Source organism: Osmia bicornis, chromosome 2, assembly GCF_907164935.1.
Source record: "Osmia bicornis bicornis chromosome 2, iOsmBic2.1, whole genome shotgun sequence".
NCBI lineage: Eukaryota > Metazoa > Arthropoda > Insecta > Hymenoptera > Megachilidae > Osmia > Osmia bicornis.
In genome coordinates this window covers 2,437,268-2,457,510 of record NC_060217.1, presented here as the reverse complement: position 1 = coordinate 2,457,510, position 20,243 = coordinate 2,437,268, and the positions used below count along the sequence as shown (strand labels likewise).

Here is a 20,243-nt window from a genome sequence, read left to right as displayed (position 1 = left end):
ACAAAATCTATGTTATTATTTTATCAGTCCACAAGGGGGTTAATTTAGATAATATAGATTCTAATAATTCCCCTTTTCCGATTACTCCAGAAACCTTTTTTCACCCACGCAAAGGCCCAAAGGCCGCTCCTATTAATCCCTAACGCGTAAAGACCACCGCCGTCAATCTTTACCGCTATCTTTATTGCTTCTCTTCTCTTCTCTTCTCTTCACGTGACGACTGTTCGAAGCCTGCCAAACGGCAGAGAAGAAGACGGACAAGTTGTTTCTCCCCTCGGTAGAATCCATTATGTAAATTCAATTGTACGTCTAATAATAAGCCAGCAGAATACTTCTCAATGAGTGACATGATCGTACGGGGCTATTAAGAATAACCAAAGGTGATTACCATTTTACTTTCTATGGAAGCAGCGTTACGTTGCATGCAAATGGCAACTGGCTGGGCTCCGCGGGATTTACGTCCACGATGGCTCGTTAGTAGTCGTTCTTGGTATCGGCTTATTATATGAGCTACGTACATCATCGCTTGACTTTCTGATCGAGTTTGCTGGTTAATAGCAGGAAACTGTGACCTTCTATGTAGACAGCGAACGTCTGGTATATCGTGGTCAGTGAGGTGTTCGATTGTCTCAACGGACACCAATGTATTTTTCTGATGATTTTTCATCGATGATCCATCATCTTTGTTAATTTCTTTGCAAGATTTTCAAGATACTGTAATTCGTTTTTGACGGCGAGATAGGGACAGAATATGCTTATTGTTTTTAACTGAATGATTCAATGATTCGGTGTTGGTGAATGCATACTTTTCGTGAACACTTCAAATGACTTTTATATTGCGATCGATGTTTCGGATCGATGTAATTTTATGCAGCTGCCACGATATTCTAGCGAACGAAGGATAATCTGCAATAAGGTGGGATGAGGTGAGTGTACTTCCTTTAATTTTCCTTAATGAAACGGCGCACTCAATGGCTAATGTTTTGTGTGTATTAGCTTCGGTTCGTGTACTTTAATGTATTCAAGAAATAAAGCAACATTTTAACATGGACTTTATTCACTTTTGTTGTTATTATTATTAATAATATGAAGAAACATTTGTGGGATCCCTTTGTGAAGGATTCTTCGGTAATTATTGTTCTTATGGTCTTTATATTTACTTTTAATTCATTAGTTATCATTCTAAGTGTTAAAGAATCATTTTTAAGTAAATTAGCCATCTTTTTTTATTAACTCCAAGTTTGGGATCGGTTCTGACTATCTACTTCAATCATCTTCAACATCGTCTTCATCATTTTAAAAATTCTTAAATTAACAAAGCTTTTTCATAAGGTGTTCACAAGTTTCACGTGAAATCTGATGTTATAATATCAAAAAATGTATTCAAGAAATGGATCGGAAAAGTCGCGTGTATGTTGCGCATCAATGAGATGCGTGTCCGCGCACGGTTTCTTTCGTGATTGATTCCGAGTATGCGCTCCAGCTATCTGTTTGTATATTCACACATAGAAAAATAGCTTACTTAATGTGAACATGTTTCTGTCATATGGAAGTAGATTTGTGGTAACACCTGCTGCATCCCCCGAACCGCCCGTGCTCGAGTTTACGTCACGTGGATCAGTTGACAGTTCGTATGACATCGAATATTGTGAGAAGACCAGGGTTCAAATACCGTGAGAATATATTTGATTTATTTCATAATCTGTAATGTATATTTTAATATAATTATTGCTCTGTTAAGTACTTAAATCCACAAACCAGACTAGAGGTAAAAATGAATTAACATATTATCAATTATGTATATTAATTTAGTCTTCAAACTGCATATAAGGAATTTTCAATTATGGATCAAAGTTAGGATGATTTTGAAAAGAAGAAATTTGATTTCAATCGTTTTCACACGTCACACACGTTTTTACGATTACTTCGTTAGATATAAATGCTCATTTCTATTGGATTACACGGAACATTATATTTGGTATTGATTAAAATTATTTCATATCTCTGATCGACGTACATGTCAATACTAATGCGATTATGTGATTACGTTTGTTTATTATTTAGAAGATATCGATTGATAAGAGATAGATTAAATCTCAATTAAAAAGCTATTAAGTAAAAATAAATAAGATATTGTCAAAATTAACACAACGAATCATTTATTTATTGTTACTTGGTCAAAGAAATTAATATTAATCATTGATATTATTACTGTGAAATCATTTGTAGCACTTATTTTAACAATAATAATAATAATAATAAATATAATAATGGTAATACTCTTCCTTCTCTTGAAAATTAATCAACATTAATATAATAAAATAAAACACCACTATAAAACCTAATCAATATCAATCAATCGGTATTGAAAATAGATTAGTATCGACTTTCATTTCGAAAGCTTCCTTCATCAGTCCCTACTCAAACGGAATAATTTTTCAGCTGTTCTTTTTCGAAGTTAAATTATAGAAAGGATAGAAAACTAGAACGTTTCCCTTTGCGTCTACATGGCAGAAAGCTCATCCAGAAACGGCAGCCCCTCTCCCATTAGACTTAATATCAATTTAGAGCACAATACAGGGAGTATTTCGATGCCGTGTAATTTCCTTGAACGTTCGTTAAGTATACCAGGACAATTATAACTGTATCCAATAAAGACAAGGCCGCACGAGTACGATGCTTGCAATACGCGTGTCCTTAAGGAGCTTATTAGCTAACAGGGTATGCTAAACGGTGAGCTTTGATAAAAAGAAAAAGGGCGAGGGAAGAAAGACAATGAAAGCAATCGTACTACATCTATGATGTAATTAATTGTTCAGAAACAGGGAACGAGTTTAACGATATCGTACTTCTTTCCTATTGCTTCTGGTTATAAAGTTCATTTTCAAGAATGGAAATTTATTTAATTCTTTTTAACCCTTTGAACTCGTATGTCATGCTGGAGATGACATTATATAGTACATTTTTTTATGTTAAACTTATGTTTTTTTAATAAAAAATATTAAATTTTACCGTTGTAAAATTAATTGACTTATGTATTCTGACTTAAAATAAGTACAAGTTGGCCAGTAATAACACTGAAAATAAATCGAGTTCAAAGGGATAACTCATGAGGTTTGAATGAAAAGGAATACACTGCTGAAACGATTTTGAAGAGAATCAAATCACGATGCAACAGGTAAGTACATCAGTTGCTTTTTAGTAAATATTTCATCGAAGAATCAATGACGCACCGTATGCGTCATATACTAGAGTAGGACTCAATCAATATTTAATATTTATCTTAATGTTTATTTCGAAAGCAACAAATTATTATAAAACTATGTAAATTTATGTCAATCTCAATGTTGAAAACTAATTATTTTTATGGCAAATCTAAAAAGCTACCAAAGCTTTCAATTCTCTCAATAACTACTGACTGGAAAATCACAAACTCCCTCGTAACAAAAGAATACACCTTAATTAAAAAGTATTTACAGAAATTTAATTATTTGTCTGTTTATTCTTTTTAATAAATCTAGGTTACAATCTCTTACTAGAAAGTTAAACATTGTACAGCAGTGACAGATGCTACAAGATTGTTTCAAACTCGTATGACAAAAGTTTTTTCCCTCTTTGACGTCTTCTAGCATTATATTATGAAATTTCTTCACAATTTGTATTGTTAACCGTATGATCCAAGACTAATTGTGTGTCTTTTCATTAAATGGAATAGAAGAAAAAATGCTCGTTACTAATTCTATTACTACTTAGTTCTTCCTTCTATTCTACTTAGTTCTATTCTATTCTACTTAGTTCAATATTATTAATCGAGATCAAAGATTTTTTATTTATAAATTTATAAATTCCTTATGGGTAGTGAATATAAAAACACTTTTTCAATTTAGATCATTCGTTTGAACTGCAAATATCATCTTAATCCATTTCATCATCATTAAACTTAATTACATGAGATTCGATACTTTGAAATTATGAAACTCTTTCAAGCGTCAAATTATAAAGATGACTAATTCCATTAGCAGTTTCTTATTTCCTTCCGCAATTCGAGTCAATTACGTCCTACAAATTCACTCAGATACGAGTCAAAGCTTTTCTATTATACGACGTTGAGTATACTTCTTTTATCGTTATTATCATTGACATAGTTTAGATTTTCTTCTGGATTGAGCCAGGTACCCTAAAAATTAAAAAATTTTAAAAATTTTAGGATCTTGGAAATCTGGAATTTTGGAGTTCTGAAATTTTTAAATTCTGAAATTCTGATATTTTGAAATTTTAAGTAACAACAAATGTCTTATCAGATCCTCGATCGCCAATACCAATTATATCCTATGAAATAAATTATAAACAAATTGATCGAAAGTAGATCGAAAAATATACTTTTACAATATTTCACCCTCTTTAAAGCAAAGCTTCTGGATCCACTCTTGATCAGATTTCTGCGGCACCTACATTAGCGCGGTCTCTTATATTCCTCCCCATTTCGGATCAATTTCGCCATATGAATTTCTTCAAACGCAGTGATACACCACCTTTTTATCACACCATTGAGAATACCTACACTTTTTCTCTGGTCAATTGTGATGTATCAAAAGAATTTGTCGGAGATGATGCGCAATACTTTTCTTTCTTTTTTCTAATTTATTTTACTAATTAAAATTGGTATATTTAAATTCCAGCTATCAAAATCATCTTTTTTTCAGTAAAAGAACAAGCGTGCAATTTAATACCTGTGAAATTGAGACTCAAACTTATAAAACAAATACAAGGATATTATTTCCCAGGCCAAAGTGAGTAACTTCACTTTTTGAACCTGTTAAAATTTTAATCAATTCATTTACTTTCTTCTTTGGTATTAATCGATTTGGTAAATGGGTGGCTCGTATGTTGAATGAATAATTTTTAAAGCAACAGTGTGGGACGTATGCAAATGCTTATAAGTATAAAGTATAAGTAAAAGCAACAAATGTAGTAAATGCTTAATCATTTATGCATGCGGAATCGAGTATTTATTTAAAAAATTTGTAGTAAAAGCTTGTACTTGCTTTTATGCACATGACCCAATGTAAAATTAAAAAAATGAAAATAAATTGAGATACAAAATGAAATTAAAATTGGGACTCTCTCTCCATGGTCCGCCGTTCGAGGGTTAATCAATGCATTCATACTTTACTACAATAAATACTTTAGTAAAATAAATAACTTAACTATGAAAAATGACTGTTTTACGATAAAATAGCGAAGCGTAGTCTTTCTTGTCAATGCTTGAAGTGGCAAAAGGACAATCCACAGAAACGGGATGATAATTCGGAAAAATGCCGGACGTCGGTGACTACTGATGTCGCTACGGATGATTTGACGGGTCAGCAAGTCGCGGAAGGGAGGGATGGATGACGGCAGGGCACGGGGGATGCGAAGGATAAAACGGAAAAAGAGGGAGAGATCCTGGTCGGTCGACTATTCCGTAGACGGCACACTGTCCCGCAGGACACGTGATTCGACGCTTTTGCGAAATGTGTAACTCGGTGCTGTAACACGCCGCAACTTCGCCCCCGTTTCTTTCTTTCCTCTTTTTTTCTTATTTTTTTATTTCCCTCCACCCTGAGGCAGCCACCAGAGGTTTTCCTCGTGTTCCCGAGGATTCCCTTTCGTGCGCGCGAACACCGGCGCGCCTTTCCGGTCACAACTTCCAGAACGAGTGACGCAAGTGAAGTGACACTGTCGATATATCGTTTGGACGGATTCCGTCTACCGAAGATTCATCGTTAATCGGTAATTATTTCATTAATTCGAGCTGTGATTGAAATTGCCAACGATACGACGTAAGTGACGTGTGATTTGACTCAGGACGAAACCCTCCTGTGTCAATTTGTACCATTTTGATTCTTTCCAAGAGTGTGGAGTATTTATAACGAAACGCTGGTCAAAATTGTTTTATTGCATTCGATTGAACGAATTATATTCAAAAGTGATATTATATGATTATTTAACACGTTGAATGCTGTGGGGGTGATCAGTGATTGGCACTGTAAATTAAAAAAAAAGAAAAGAAAAAAATGATAGGATTGAGCTAATGATGTAAGGTGGTAAATTGAAAGTTTGAAAATTACTTATTTTTGATAATTAAAGTTTCAATATATTATTTTATAGCAAATGTCCATTTCTACTAGGGCGATAAGAAATTTTAGTACCTTTTCTGTACAAAAATAATAGTAAATGTGGAAACCGGTATTTTGAAAGCGTTTTATATTAATCACTGGATTATGGATATTTTTAGATATCATATTATAATATCCAGTCTTTATCGAGTTGGAGTTTTGGAAAATTAATTTACATCAAAATGACGGTATAAAAATTGCCAGTGAAAAAATAGTGTTTTTCGTCTATGAAACAAAATCTAGGCAAAAAAGGCGCGAATATACGCGTTTTTTTAATAATTTTTAAAAGCAATTGCAACTATAATTTAAAAATTAGTAATTCCTCAGCGTAAAACTTCTTACTGTTAAAATACCGGCTTTCAGATTTTTTTTTTTAATTACGAAGTCAAAAAATAATCCTGTTTGTTACTTATTGTTATTCGTTCAATTTCAAATTGTTGTTTGAATGTTTAATAATTCATATTGTGTATCGTGGTGATTGAACTAATCAAACAATTATTTTATATTTTACTTATCTTATGAAATAGAGAATAGAAAGATAAGTATTAAAAATCAATGTTTGAATAGCGTTAATATCATATTAAATTAATAATGCAAGTTACCAATCTAGAAGCATAAATTTTAATATGCCTTATTGAAAATATTCATTTTCACCGTGGCAATTAACGTATTATATTAGAGGAACTTTAGCAACAGGTTTTAATTCGAAAATGGAGCGCTGCATCAAAAGTTTTGAAATATTATTTCGATATTATTCCCTCGAAATACCGAGAGACGCATCTTCGGAGTAGATTTCGTGACGTGTAGTTGAAAAAAACAAGTATTCAAGACATGCATGCGTTATTAAACGATATGTAAAAACGTGAATACAACGAAATACTGTTGTTTTAGCAAGAAAAGAAGAGCATCGCAGAATTGTATATTGGTCATTAAAATACTTTCAATTTTACTTGAATGATGGGAATATTATTTTGTTATTAATAACACTGGGATTTCTTTGGACGTAACAAATAGATGATCCTTGTTTTCATATTCTTCAACCCTTCAATGTCTTCTTTACGTCGTATAAAATATTCTTATTACGTTTATAGTTTGCAATGATTAGTACTAAATATTTTGTTTTTAAATTTATAATATTAAATATTATTTGCTTTTGTATTACACTAAATTATAGTTAAATCATTTGATTTTATATTATATAGAACAAAAATTTTCAGAGAAGGATATTCAATGTTCAGATACTACAATTGTTATCAACTTTACACTGACTGAGTTTCCTGCAGTTGCTCTTCTTCTCTTTTCTTTTTCAAAAAGAAGAATTTCTGTTTTTCTTTTTCGTAACTAACCTTTATGGAATAAGGAAAAATTTCTTTCCAAAAATAAACAGTTCGACAACTAAAATGAGATTTCGTTTTTCTGGCTGGTACATCTTATTGTTAGAATACAATATATTTCCTCTCTACATTAGTAAAATATTTGATTCATTGCAATATTAATTAAAACCTTTTATTACTAAATTTTAAGTAGCAATTATTACTAATGATCTTCACAAATTTGTTTAATTATTTATCGAAGCTTGCAATTAGTAAAATTCCAACTTCTTCTTAATTAAACATTCTAATACAATGTTGTATATCTGATGATAAACATCACAGATTTCAAGATTCTTATATTAATTCATAAAAAATTTATTAAATTGTTGTTGTTGAAATACACGTTCACTTTTGTTGAAAGAAAGAATTATTATGTTTGCGGGTTTATGTTTCATTCTCTATCTATTTATTTTTCTATCTCATTTTCGATGTGAAATTTAGCGGAATTGAACGCAGGTCTCGCTATTTTTCTCAATAATCTTAAGTAATAACAAAATATAACATCTATGTTGACTCTTCAAATCACATTAGAACTTCTTGAAATGTATGAAAGTTTTCAAAGTCTTTGAATAGTCTTGAAATCTTTCTCATAGAGAAGTTCTCGTCTGATCGTAACCCGAGGTTCACAACAGTGCTCGTTAGAGCAAAATCATTAATCGGGAGGGTAGGTGTTTATTTCAGGATATTTTTCTAGTGACTCTGCGGTCCTCCGCTAGTCGATCATATAAATAGAAGTTGCAGATGCGGCTGCGAGATATGTGTGCTTTCGAATGCACCGATCGTTAGAAATTAATCGCGAAAGGGAGAGGGAGTATCGTTGGTATTATGAAATTCGAGTGATACCCTACGACAATGCTGTAATTACTTCCGTGAGTGTCAATCATATTTTCTTTATTAATTAACACGTTCGATACCATGGGGGAGGCACTGGTGATCAGGATCACAAATTTAATATAACCGAATAATTAAAAGAAAAAGAAAAAATATAATACTGCCACTTCAGAAATTACATAATATAGTTAATTTGGATTAAATTTTAACACATAACAATCAAATTATTTGTATACTTAAATATGAGTCTCCAAATGTGAGAGTGTTGCTAATTTCAACAAGAGAATTGAAATTTGACTTTTCTTCACTCACCCCTTTTTTGGTAAAAGGGGTAACTTTCATCGTTTTTCAACTTCTAATTTAAGTGTAAATGTTAATTAATATTTCAATTTTGTTATTTTTTTTGGTTAACCTACTTCAACATAGGATAAATACATAAATAAGTTTCATAATTGTTAAATTGGTTGTTTTTATAGTATAAAAGCCTTTCTATTATTAATAGGGTACATAATACATAAGTAGTCAAGCGCCACACTCTACTTTACACTGTGCATTATACACGAACTACTTCATACTATTATTTCGTTGATATCTCTATTTAATGAGCTTCAAGTACATACACTTCAGAACTAAATACACATTATTTTTAGGTTTTGTTTCCTAGAGTGGGCTAGGTTTCTTAGCTTTACTCAAAATGTCAAGTGTCAAGATTCTAAAATAATTGTTATTTGTCATTGCATGTAGAATTTTCCACTATTGTATGTTTTATTTATAGTTGCATTGCAAATTCTATTTCAATCGAAATATTTATAAGACGTTACGAGAATGATCCAGTCTATATTTTGGAGGGTTTGGTCCACCTAAGCCTCTACCTAGATATATCAATGGGTGCATCCGTGCCATTTTTTAGCTACCCTCATTATTTTACCAATTTTGCATTTTGCATAAAACCTAGCAACTTAAAGTATATTTTTGTATTTGATAATTTACAAGCTAATCTCGAGGGGTGACAATTTTTTAGAGTGGACAGACTCGACTTAAAGAAGGAACGCATTTCCTCTTATTCTGAGGAACACAAATGCATCCTCAAGAAGCTTCAGGAAATACTCAAATACTTAAAAACATTGGCATAATAAGCGGGGAGGGGCAGGTGGGCCTAGTCCCGAAAAATGTGAACTGGCCCCCTTCTTAAAATTCTAAAATTTTGTAACCCTGAAACTCTAAAACTCTAAAACTCAAAATTCCCAGACAGAATCTTACAAAATCCCAAATATCAAACACCTGACACTATCAATAAGGCTAAGGAACTTCTTAAGCCACCTCAGAAAATAATCCTAATTATGCCAATGGTTTTAAAACGACCTGATACTTGAATCCTTAAGAAGCATCGATGGAAAGTAAAAGTAATCCGACGAAATTCTCTGAAAAAAAGACCCGTTGTACAAAGACTCTCGTTTTTCATCCGCGAACGAATCTAGCCGCGGTACATCCCATTGGTGAAGGTGGATACGTGAGCAAAATTGTGAACGGTCTAATAATAACCGAGCTCATACTTATATGGACGCTTGATTTTAATTCAAGCAAAAACGTCGGCCAGACCTCGTCCTTTTGATGCGCGGGGTCAGTGATCATCATCATAATCGAAAAACGCGAGGAGCATCCGAAAGCGGTCAAAATCCGATCGTTCCACGGGAACTCCTTGATCTTGAGTTATTTACGTCGTTTTATGGTAAAAGACGATTCGACCACGCCAACGGAGACATCACGAGACGGAATGAAATCGCGACTATTATCACGTACGCGCTTTTTCGGCAATGGATTCGGAAAAATTCGCCATTGAATACGTGTATCAAGATCATATTATAGCTCAAGCCATATCTAACATTAGCGTTCCTTAAAACCTTTGAAATTTCAAAATTAGAGCTCTGTAATTTTGAAGTTTTGGAAAAATTAAAAAATTTTGAAATTCTGAAAGTTTGATCATTTTCCTTCAAAATGGTTATAATTGGTTGAGAGAGTCTTGGGAGAATCCAGAGAAAATCGAGAGAGAAACAGGGTGAGACAAGAAGAGGCAAGGGAAAGGACACTTGTTCTTTTACATTTCCTTTTATCTAGGGGTGGATTGTGATTTTGAAATGTTAGAAATTCGAAGCTCTCGATATTTGAAGTGATGATTTTGTTTTGTAACAAGAAACTATGATTTTTTTTTTTTTGTTAGATAACTCTACCTAAACAAAAAATTTGAGAAAAATCACAAAATGTTTGCTTATTTCTGGGTTAACGATTGAATATTCCACTTCTAGGGTGCCCTGATTAAACGTTGAGCTACTGATCAGCTGATCACTGATGTCGTGACCACTGATACCTATACTTATGAAATTTTTCGATTAGTACTATTTTAAAAAATGAAAATATTTTGTTTTCAATCAATGACAAAAATTAATTAGTTCTTCGAAGGATTCAAAACAAAATTAATGTTGTTAAGGATACAGCTATTTAATTTTGTAATTTCATTGTTTATTTATATGTTTAATTGAATTGAATCATTAATACCGATCATCACTGACATATATTTCTGAAACAAAATTTTCTAAAAACTTAAACTTCTTTGTTTCGATGCACCTTCTTTGTGGATCACCGCTTCTTTGTGCACACAATGGAGCACTTATTTTGAGAGGATCATGTCGAAACATTTGAAATTTAAAACATTTCGGAAAATAAATCAAACGTGCCGTGCTCATATCTGACCAGCATTTCATTCTAATTCCACGTTGAATGGTTATACAGATGTAAAGTGGTGAAATATTACAAACTTTGTGTAATAAATCTTGTGAGCTCCGTTTGCAAAGAATTCTTACTCTTCGAATGAACAAATATTCAAACGGAATTTTTTACTGTCGTAAAGACTAATTCATATTGCTAATTGATATACTTAATAAGCTTTTGAACTATATTTGATAATTTCACGTTGCTTGACTTGATTAATAAAATTTCTAATTTTTTAGTATATTTATTACTTAATAATTTGAACTTGAGTGTAAGTAATTTATTCAAAATAAATTACCACTATTCTTAATGTCGTTTCCAGCTCTTTATTATAATAATAAGGAGAGTGACAATATTAAACAAATTAATTACACTTAAGCTCAAAGAGTTGGTAATAAATAAATTAAAAATTAAAATGAAAAATTTGTTGCATTTCAGTTCGATTTATACATGAAACCTCTAATTCAGGTAAATGCAATTCATGAAATCTTTTCTTGGATCGAATATGGTATCCTACAATGTTTTTACAACATACGAATAAATAAAATTAAACATATATCAATCTAAAATATTTCAGTCCGATGGTCTAACTGGTTTTCAAGGAAGTTACTTTTATTTATTATTATTGTAAAGTGATTTATGTAATCAAAGCAAAATAATTATATGATCATTTAAAATAACTCAAGGTTACGTTGCTTGTGCTTTAGATTTTGACATATTTCCCAAAATAGTATCGGTTTAAATTATAATTTCATTGGAATAAACTAAATAAGATCAATTAAAAGAATTCACTGGACTAAATTACAACTAAATTTATGATTTCAAAACGTTATTAAAATTTAATAAATAATTTGATAGATGAAGATACCAAATTTAATACGTTAACTGCCATGTCGATAATGTTATATTAATATTAATACTATTAATATATAACAAATCAGAGAAAATTATTCAAGAATAACGAATAATTATTCGTTGAATAAATTTCTGCTTGTAAATTATTCAAATAAAATATTATATTCACAGTGCCGGATTAAGGGGAGATCTAAGGGTGGATAAACCCCTAGGCTCCCTTTTCGAGGAGCCCCGCTATGAATCTTCCATTTACTATGTCAACACAGGTGGAATGAAATCTTTTTTACAGTTGCTCTGTGTTTGTACCATTATACATTGTTTAATTTTACTTAAAATAAATTTCAATTTTTAATCCTACGGGGCCCTCGAAGGTTTGATAGCCTGGAGCCCTAGAAATCATAACCCGGTCCTGTTTGTTAGTTATATCTAATATCTATTTATCCTTGTCGCATAGTATTACATGAATCATTATACTTTCTGTTTTAATAGGAAACGAGTGAAAATTAGCAAAGATGTACGGCCTAATTTTAGAAAACTTGTCTGAATATATACGACAGGTATACGGAGAAGATAGATGGGAAGAGATCCGACGACAAGCAGCCGTAGATCAACCTAGTTTCAGTGTTCATCAGGTTTACCCTGAAAACCTTATACCAAGATTAGCGAAGAAGGCTATTCAGGTAAGAATAACATACAATTCTTTTCAATTTTATACGTATCACGTATCCTGTTCAAGAACGTTCAAATTAAAAAGAAATTACAATTTTTTTTTATTTCACTACCTTTATGATCTTGAACTTTTTAACTCTTTTTTTATGCAAAAATAAACTGCAAATTGTTAATGTATCAGATTTACTGTTTTAAATTATAAATTACGAAAAAAAAAGATAGAAAATGTATTTTGAAAAATATAAAGGGAAGTCGTACTTGTATTTAAATCCATAATGTCTGTTTGGAGATTTAATATTGATTCTTTAATTAATTACTTCAATTCATTTTCTCCAATCTTATAAACACAATGTGGTTAATTTGAAAAGGAGAAACTGTAAATTGTACAAATCATAAAGTAAAATAAGAAAAGCGAATAAAAAACGTCTAAAAAATATAGAAAATACAAATGGTTTATGTTTAAATGAAGAAGAAAATATATAGGGTGAGCTACACTTCTGTTTCAGGTGATAACTCCGTTATTAACGCATTCATGAAAAAATGCCAAAGGAGAAAGATAATTTAAAAAAATGATGCAATTGTTTGCACTTAAAAAAATCCAAGGGCCTAATGTAGTGCTCTTCGAACCATTTATCTTTCTCCTTCGGCATTTTATCATGAATGCGTTAATAACCGAGTTATCATCTGAAACAGTTACGTGGCTCAGCCTGTATATTATACAATGATATGGTTTCACAGAATTTCAAGAAACGTGGAAATTATAAGTTGTACTCAAACACAAATAAATAAATCAATGAATGTTAATTTTAAATCTTATAACAATAAATGTGTAGGTAATACCAGAAAAACAGAAGCGTTGAAATTTTAATAGTAGACAAACCCCTATTTATTAAACTATGATTTATTAACTTGGTTTTTTGGTAAATTAAATTATAATTCGTATTTAAAAAATTATCGATTTGGTTCTTCTACTCTTCTGATAAAAATCTATTGCAAAAAGAGATAAGAGAACAGTTTGTGTTAATGCGTTACATTTAAACATGGTTGCTTAATTACAATGGTATGTATATATTTTTCGCTCGTATCACAGGTACTTGGCATTACGGAAAAAGAATTTTTCGATCAGATGGGTGTACACTTCGTAGGATTCGTTGGACAGTACGGTTATGATCGTGTGCTTTCAGTACTTGGACGTCACGTAAGAGATTTCCTTAATGGATTGGACAATTTACACGAATATCTGAAATTCTCCTACCCTAGGATGAGAGCTCCTTCCTTTATTTGTGAAAACGAGACGCGACAGGGTAAGAAATTATTTAAATAACTATCATTTCATTTGAATAGGTACATTGAACGTCGATAAAACCCATTGATGGATTAAGGGGAGGTCTAAAGGGGGTTATAACCTTGGGCCACTTCCATTTACTATGGGAATAAATATTAAATGGTATTCTTATTACCATTTCCCTTTTTCTTTACGATAATTTTATTTAGAATAAATTTCAATTTCTGAACCAAGTTTATTAATAAGGGGATCCTTGAAGGTTTGATAGTCCCCGACCCCAGAAATCTTAATCCGGCTCTGCCAACACCATACATAAATAATTAAAGAGAATTTTTAAGAAATTCTAGTATTAATATTAATTTTACAAAATATCAATTTGAAAATTTCAATTAGAAATATATTATTCTGAATAATTCAAATTATAGGGTGTATCACACTCGGTTTTCGAAAAATTCCAAATTCTATAGAAAAAAGTATTTCTGTTGCTTTATAAGGGATCCTATTTCTTTTCCGCTTAATCAATCCGAATTGACATTCATTTTTTCGTATTGTAGGGTTGACTCTCCATTACAGGAGCAAACGACGCGGCTTCGTTTATTACACGATGGGTCAGATAAGAGAGGTGGCTCGTCATTTTTATCACAAGGAATTACAGATTGAGCTGGTGCGAGAAGAAGTCCTTTTCGACACTGTGCATGTCACGTTTCAGCTCACCTTTGATAACAGGGCTTTTACCCAAGCATCTTTGACGATGACGCGCGAAGAAAAGCACCTACCGATTGGAGCTTCCGTTTTGTTTGAGATATTTCCTTTTTGCATAGTTTTCGGGTAACTATACTTTATTTATATTATATTTTATCTCCTCTTTTCTAATACCATAGTTTTTAATTCTACATTTTATATTTTAGAATAAATGCAAACCTGAACGCAATAATAATTTATTTATATTAATACTACGTGTATCATACCACAGTTTCTTTATTTTTTATTACTTCTTAAATACAAACTGTAGTATGTAATTTTATTTTTCTTACATTATTAAAAATTAAAGAAATTACTCTTTTGTTATCGAAGATTCAAATTATTCTGACAATTTTTACCTATGGAATATAATTGAATTTTTATTTGCAGGTCAGACATGATCGTAAGGAGTATCGGAAATTCCTTGATGGTGATACTGCCCGATCTTGTTGGTAAAAAGATAACGCATTTTTTCGACCTCGTCAGACCCTTAATTGCATTTAAATTTCATTCGGTAAAAATACCTACTGAATTTTTTATTTTCATCAAAATATGATGTCTTGTATTCTGTTCTGAAATAACATTCTTCCTTTTTCTTGTTACAGATTTTAAATAGGACGAATAATATTTTTGAATTGGTAACAGTGGAACCGATTCTAACAGAACGACCATCCGATCGGCGAGGAAATGAAATTTTATTAAGTGACGAACTCGATTCGATCGATGACAGAACATTACGATTAAAAGGTATTTTCCATCCAATTTTTCGTTATTATGTATATTCTCAAATTGGAAATAAATTCAAAAAATAAATTTGTAATAATAAGTATATATTTCAGGTCAAATGATATATATGGATAACTGGAAGATGATGATGTACCTTGGTACTCCTGTCATGCCGGATTTGAATGCATTGATAGCAACCGGTCTTTATATAAATGATTTATCAATGCATGATTTTAGCAGGTATAAGTATAGCCCTCTATATTTTTCAATTTATCAAAACTAAGAACATTTTCACCAAACATGATACTATAAAAGTAGCAAAATTTTACTAAAACTATACAAACTATAAATAGTAATATTAATTAAATTAAAATCTCATTTTTATAACTTTAGTTCAATACATTTAATTTTTATAAGAGATACAACTAATGTGATGCAAGTGGAGTTTCACTATTTATACATATTTTTTATCTCTGTTCCAGAGATTTGATGCTTGCTGGAACGCAGCAATCAGTGGAACTAAAGTTAGCTTTAGATCAAGAGCAATTGAAGAGTAAAAAGTTAGAAGAGTCTATGAGGAAGCTTGATGAAGAAATGAAACGTACTGACGAACTATTATATCAAATGATACCCAAACAAGTAGCGGATCGTTTGAGAAATGGAGAAAGTCCCATAGACACGTGCGAGGTGAGACAACCCCTATTTGTTTTTATAAATATATGTAACTGAAAGCTCAATACTTAGTAGACGCATACGATACATGTAGAGTACCGAGCATAGTAGACTTTTCCGGATTTCCGGGTACTGGGGTTCCTCGCCCTTGCCACAGGCCTCCCCCTACCGCGGCTTCCTGGCCCTTACTACAATAGGCCTCCCCCTTCTCCGGGCTACCACCTCTCCACGGAGATGCTCCCACGGAAAGTGGCGCTGTAGTGGTGAAGGCGCTATGTATATATACCGCAGTTCACCAGAGTCCATAACTGCGACACGCAGGTTGGAAGATGGTGGGGGAACGCAGCGAGCTCTCTGCTAATCGCTTTCCACTTTGTTTCGGAGTATCGCCAATCAGGGCAAAGATGCGTACTGGAGATGCGCGAAGAACGAAAACTGGTCTTTCCGCAGTTATGGACTCTGGTGAACTGCGGTATAGGTCTATGCCCCCCTCCCCACTTTCATATAAATGTTTACGCGGGAGACTTGGAGTTGATGTTTATGCTATTATTCATATATCTTAATTATATAGTAAATCTTATAATATTTAATAATTATAAATTATCCTATTTTTTTTCCTAAATCTCTTTTATTATTAATATTGTCAAAATTAAGGTTTTGTGAATTTCTGTTTACTGTATCTCATACTATACAAGATTAATCTTTTCGTATTATTTTCAGATGTTTGACAGCGTATCAATTTTATTCTCGGACGTAGTCACATTCACAGAGATTTGCAGTCGAATTACACCGATGGAGGTGGTGTCTATGTTGAACGCGATGTACTCCCTTTTCGACACATTAACCGAAAGGAATCGGGTGTATAAGGTATTCTTAGGTAGTAAGAGTTAGCATTTATTTGTCCTCGCATCATTCTCTTGCTTTCTTTAAAAAACAACATACAGTTCTTTTATTCTCCCTTTCTCTTAATAAAAGATATTAGATGTATAAATTGTGCTCATGTTTAAATTGTGTTGACAATACTGCCCTCCTTAGTTCAAATCTCCTATCTATACCATTTTTTTATTCTCTCGCGTTCACTTTTAATTTGTCAGGGTACGTTTTAACGTGATTCAAGAGTTTTTTCATGTAGAAAAACGAATATATTATATTTCCTTGGATTTTTATACCAGAACATTTACTTTATTTTTTGTTTAGGTTGAAACAATCGGAGATGCTTATATGGTAGTGTCTGGTGCTCCGGTGAAAGAAAATGATCATGCGGATCGTGTCTGTGATATGGCACTCGATATGGTCGACGCGATAACTAATCTTAAAGATCGCTCTACAGGTAAGAATATAATTCATTACTAAAGGTAATTGTAATGTCATCAACTGCAAAGCACTTTTTAATATAAAGTAGACTATAACTATAACCGTCAAAATTTTAAATTTGCAAACATAAGATTTTAAATTAATATATTGCATTATTAGTGTAATATTAACACCTATACCTGCCATTGTACTGAAATTGCGGGATTTAAAAATTTGGAAAATCTAAAATTTTAGATTTATGGGATTTTAGAATCTGAAAATTTTAGAATGATAAGAGGGCTAATCTATATTTATGGGAAGAGATCAGTTTACATTTTTGGGGGGCTAGACCCACCCTGGTCCCTACACATTAGTATACCGTCATGACATTTATGTACAAGGTTCGCTCCAAACGAATTATCTCTTTTCAGGTCTTCATCTTCAAATAAGAGTTGGAATTCACAGCGGTGCTGTGGTGGCTGGTATCGTAGGCTTAAAAATGCCACGATACTGTCTATTCGGTGATTCGGTAAACACAGCGTCTCGAATGGAGGCGACTAGTCAAGCGATGCAAATACACATATCTCAATCAACGCGAGAACTGTTATCGCCTTCGTATAAAGTTAAAGAACGAGGAGAAATTGAAGTGAAAGGAAAGGGTATGGCTTGCTAAATCCTTTTAAATTACTTTTTAATAAATTATCTTAGGAAATTTTCACTGGCATGAGTGCTAATTTCAGGTACGATGAAAACATATTGGTTAGAAAAAAGAGAGCACAGGCCATCGTTAACGAAAGGGATCACTATTCAGGAACCACCCCAATGGCATACAAGAAACACCGAGAAAAGAGTATCAGCTAGTACGTCAGCTGCTTCCTCAGCAGCGACTATGTTCGATAATCAAAACTGTTTGGACATGTCTTCTAGAAGAGGTTCCAAGATAGCTTCTCCAACGCCTACCGATTCGACCTTTCTTCTTGAAACAGAAAGAAGAATGTATTCGCCTATTACGTTTCAAGACGTTGCTCGCAGATCTGTCGCGAATTCACCGACGAAGAACAATGATTCTAGGGGTAAGTAGATATTGAAAGATATGAAACTATGTCAATTTTTTCACTTCATTCTCTCACATTCAGTGGTAGAACTGGGATTTTTTCTGGGGTGGACTAAGTACCTTAAAAATTTTTGAAATTTAAACATTTCAAAATTCTGGGAATAAGGAAACTTTTTAAATCTAGAAATTTGGAAATTTAGAAATTCTAGAAATCTGGGAATTCGAGAATTTAGGAGTTCTGAAAATTGAGGAATTGTTGAAGGTTTGAAATTTTTTATTGCTAAAATTTTAAAACTAATTACCTAGTTACACCACTGCCTGTATTTAATTACTCTAATACATCTCTAAGATACAACTAATAACACGGCGTTTTTCTTGTATAATTCTGAACAGAACAATAATTACAGAATGCAGGTCAAACTCAATGGGAGCAGTAGTGCCAAGGAACTCCGAGATGTTCTCCCTTCTGAGCGACACGGAGGAACATTTCCGACAGCACCGAGACAGTTTGTCTCCTCGGGTAGAAAATCAAACTGCGGTTATCCAATCGAAACCGGAAGTGAACACGAATTCCAGTTCGTCGTCGGACGAATCTCGCGAGGACAGGGCGTGTTCGGTCGACATAGAGGCTCCTAAACGAGAAAAGAACGACCAGTGCGAGAAGAGCAAAGAATATTATTCGACGTTTCACAGCAGCGACATCGGTAACTCCCAATCGTTGACGCAACAGGACCAATGTTGTCCTGGTTTCACTATGTCGAAGAGCGGCAAAACTCGTCACCAAAACAATGGCTGTAGCATCGCTTAAATCGTATTTCGAAAGACCACGAATGAACTCGTTAATTTTGACTGAAAGTAAATCCTCTACTTTCGTTGAACACTAGTAATGAATACTCTTCGAATGATTTGAATGATGGAGATTGAAGATGGTTGCTGGATTAGGAATTTATTAAACCTTTGTCTGAGAGTGGAATCTCTACTTTTCACTGGATGAACAAATGATGTTTGAATGATGAGGATAACCAGGAAGAAGGCTACTTTATTATGAGCTTGTGATTGTTCGAACAGGTGTGAATCGTCGAAGGATTGTCAGTTTGAGAAGCAATTTTTCGAAGAAGATGCAACATGTGATATAATCTATGGGAAACACGTTACGGACAATTTAGAACATTGTGAACAAAATTCGTGTAAACGTATATTCGCTTTGATTTATTTGAATAATTACAGTGAATGTTAAACTGGATTTACACTGATTGTGAGATATTGTGAAAAATAAAATAGATAAAATTTTTCAATATAAAATATTCGTAATCCAGATATTCAATATCAATCATTTAAAAATACTAGATCATTTGTTTAAAAATAATGAAATTAATTTCTTTCGAGTTCCTTTTCATATTTATTTCTATTTGCATTAAATTAATTTAAGAAATTATTAATGTGATTATTACATATGATTTTTTAATTATTCTATTAGGTGTACAAATTAATCCTAATTAATGACTATTTTAAATTTGAATATTTTCCCGCGCTCCTGTGTATTTGAAAAGTGGCGTAAGAATATAATAACTTTTATTATAATGACTTTTTAAAAATAAATCTTCAATTACAAAAGATGAAAAAACATAGAATTAATTTGTACACCGAATAAAAATATTAATTTAGTTGTAAAGAATGATGTTATTAGCAAGAAAGATTCTATAGAGACAATAGATACCTGACTTGACAAATCAAATCGGATATACGTTTATGAATATAATTAATAGATTGTGGATGTTAATGCACTTATGACATATCAAAATATGCAAACATTTGCAAAC

General features: G+C 32.4%; 1 protein-coding gene across 3 annotated transcripts; it reads left to right on the top strand.

Annotated features, from left to right (window-relative positions):
- The first annotated feature begins 262 nt into the window (after positions 1–262).
- On the top strand, positions 263–19,793 carry LOC114874106 (soluble guanylate cyclase 88E). Of its 3 annotated transcripts, none has more exons than XM_029183061.2 (13): positions 263–926; positions 12,473–12,663; positions 13,743–13,956; positions 14,492–14,765; positions 15,069–15,192; positions 15,284–15,425; positions 15,518–15,644; positions 15,887–16,091; positions 16,797–16,943; positions 17,274–17,406; positions 17,801–18,028; positions 18,110–18,442; positions 18,831–19,793. In XM_029183061.2, the coding sequence occupies exons 2-13, from the start codon at positions 12,496–12,498 to the stop codon at positions 19,229–19,231; spliced, it is 2,496 nt and encodes an 831-aa protein (XP_029038894.1). In that variant the 5' UTR covers positions 263–926; positions 12,473–12,495; the 3' UTR covers positions 19,232–19,793. The 3 variants fall into 3 exon arrangements, with proteins under 3 accessions (XP_029038894.1, XP_029038893.1, XP_029038895.1); XM_029183060.2 differs by lacking the exon at positions 263–926 and adding an exon at positions 8,319–8,400; XM_029183062.1 differs by lacking the exon at positions 263–926 and adding an exon at positions 8,319–8,400 and having other exon boundaries at positions 18,817–18,904.
- Positions 19,794–20,243: the final 450 nt, after the last annotated feature.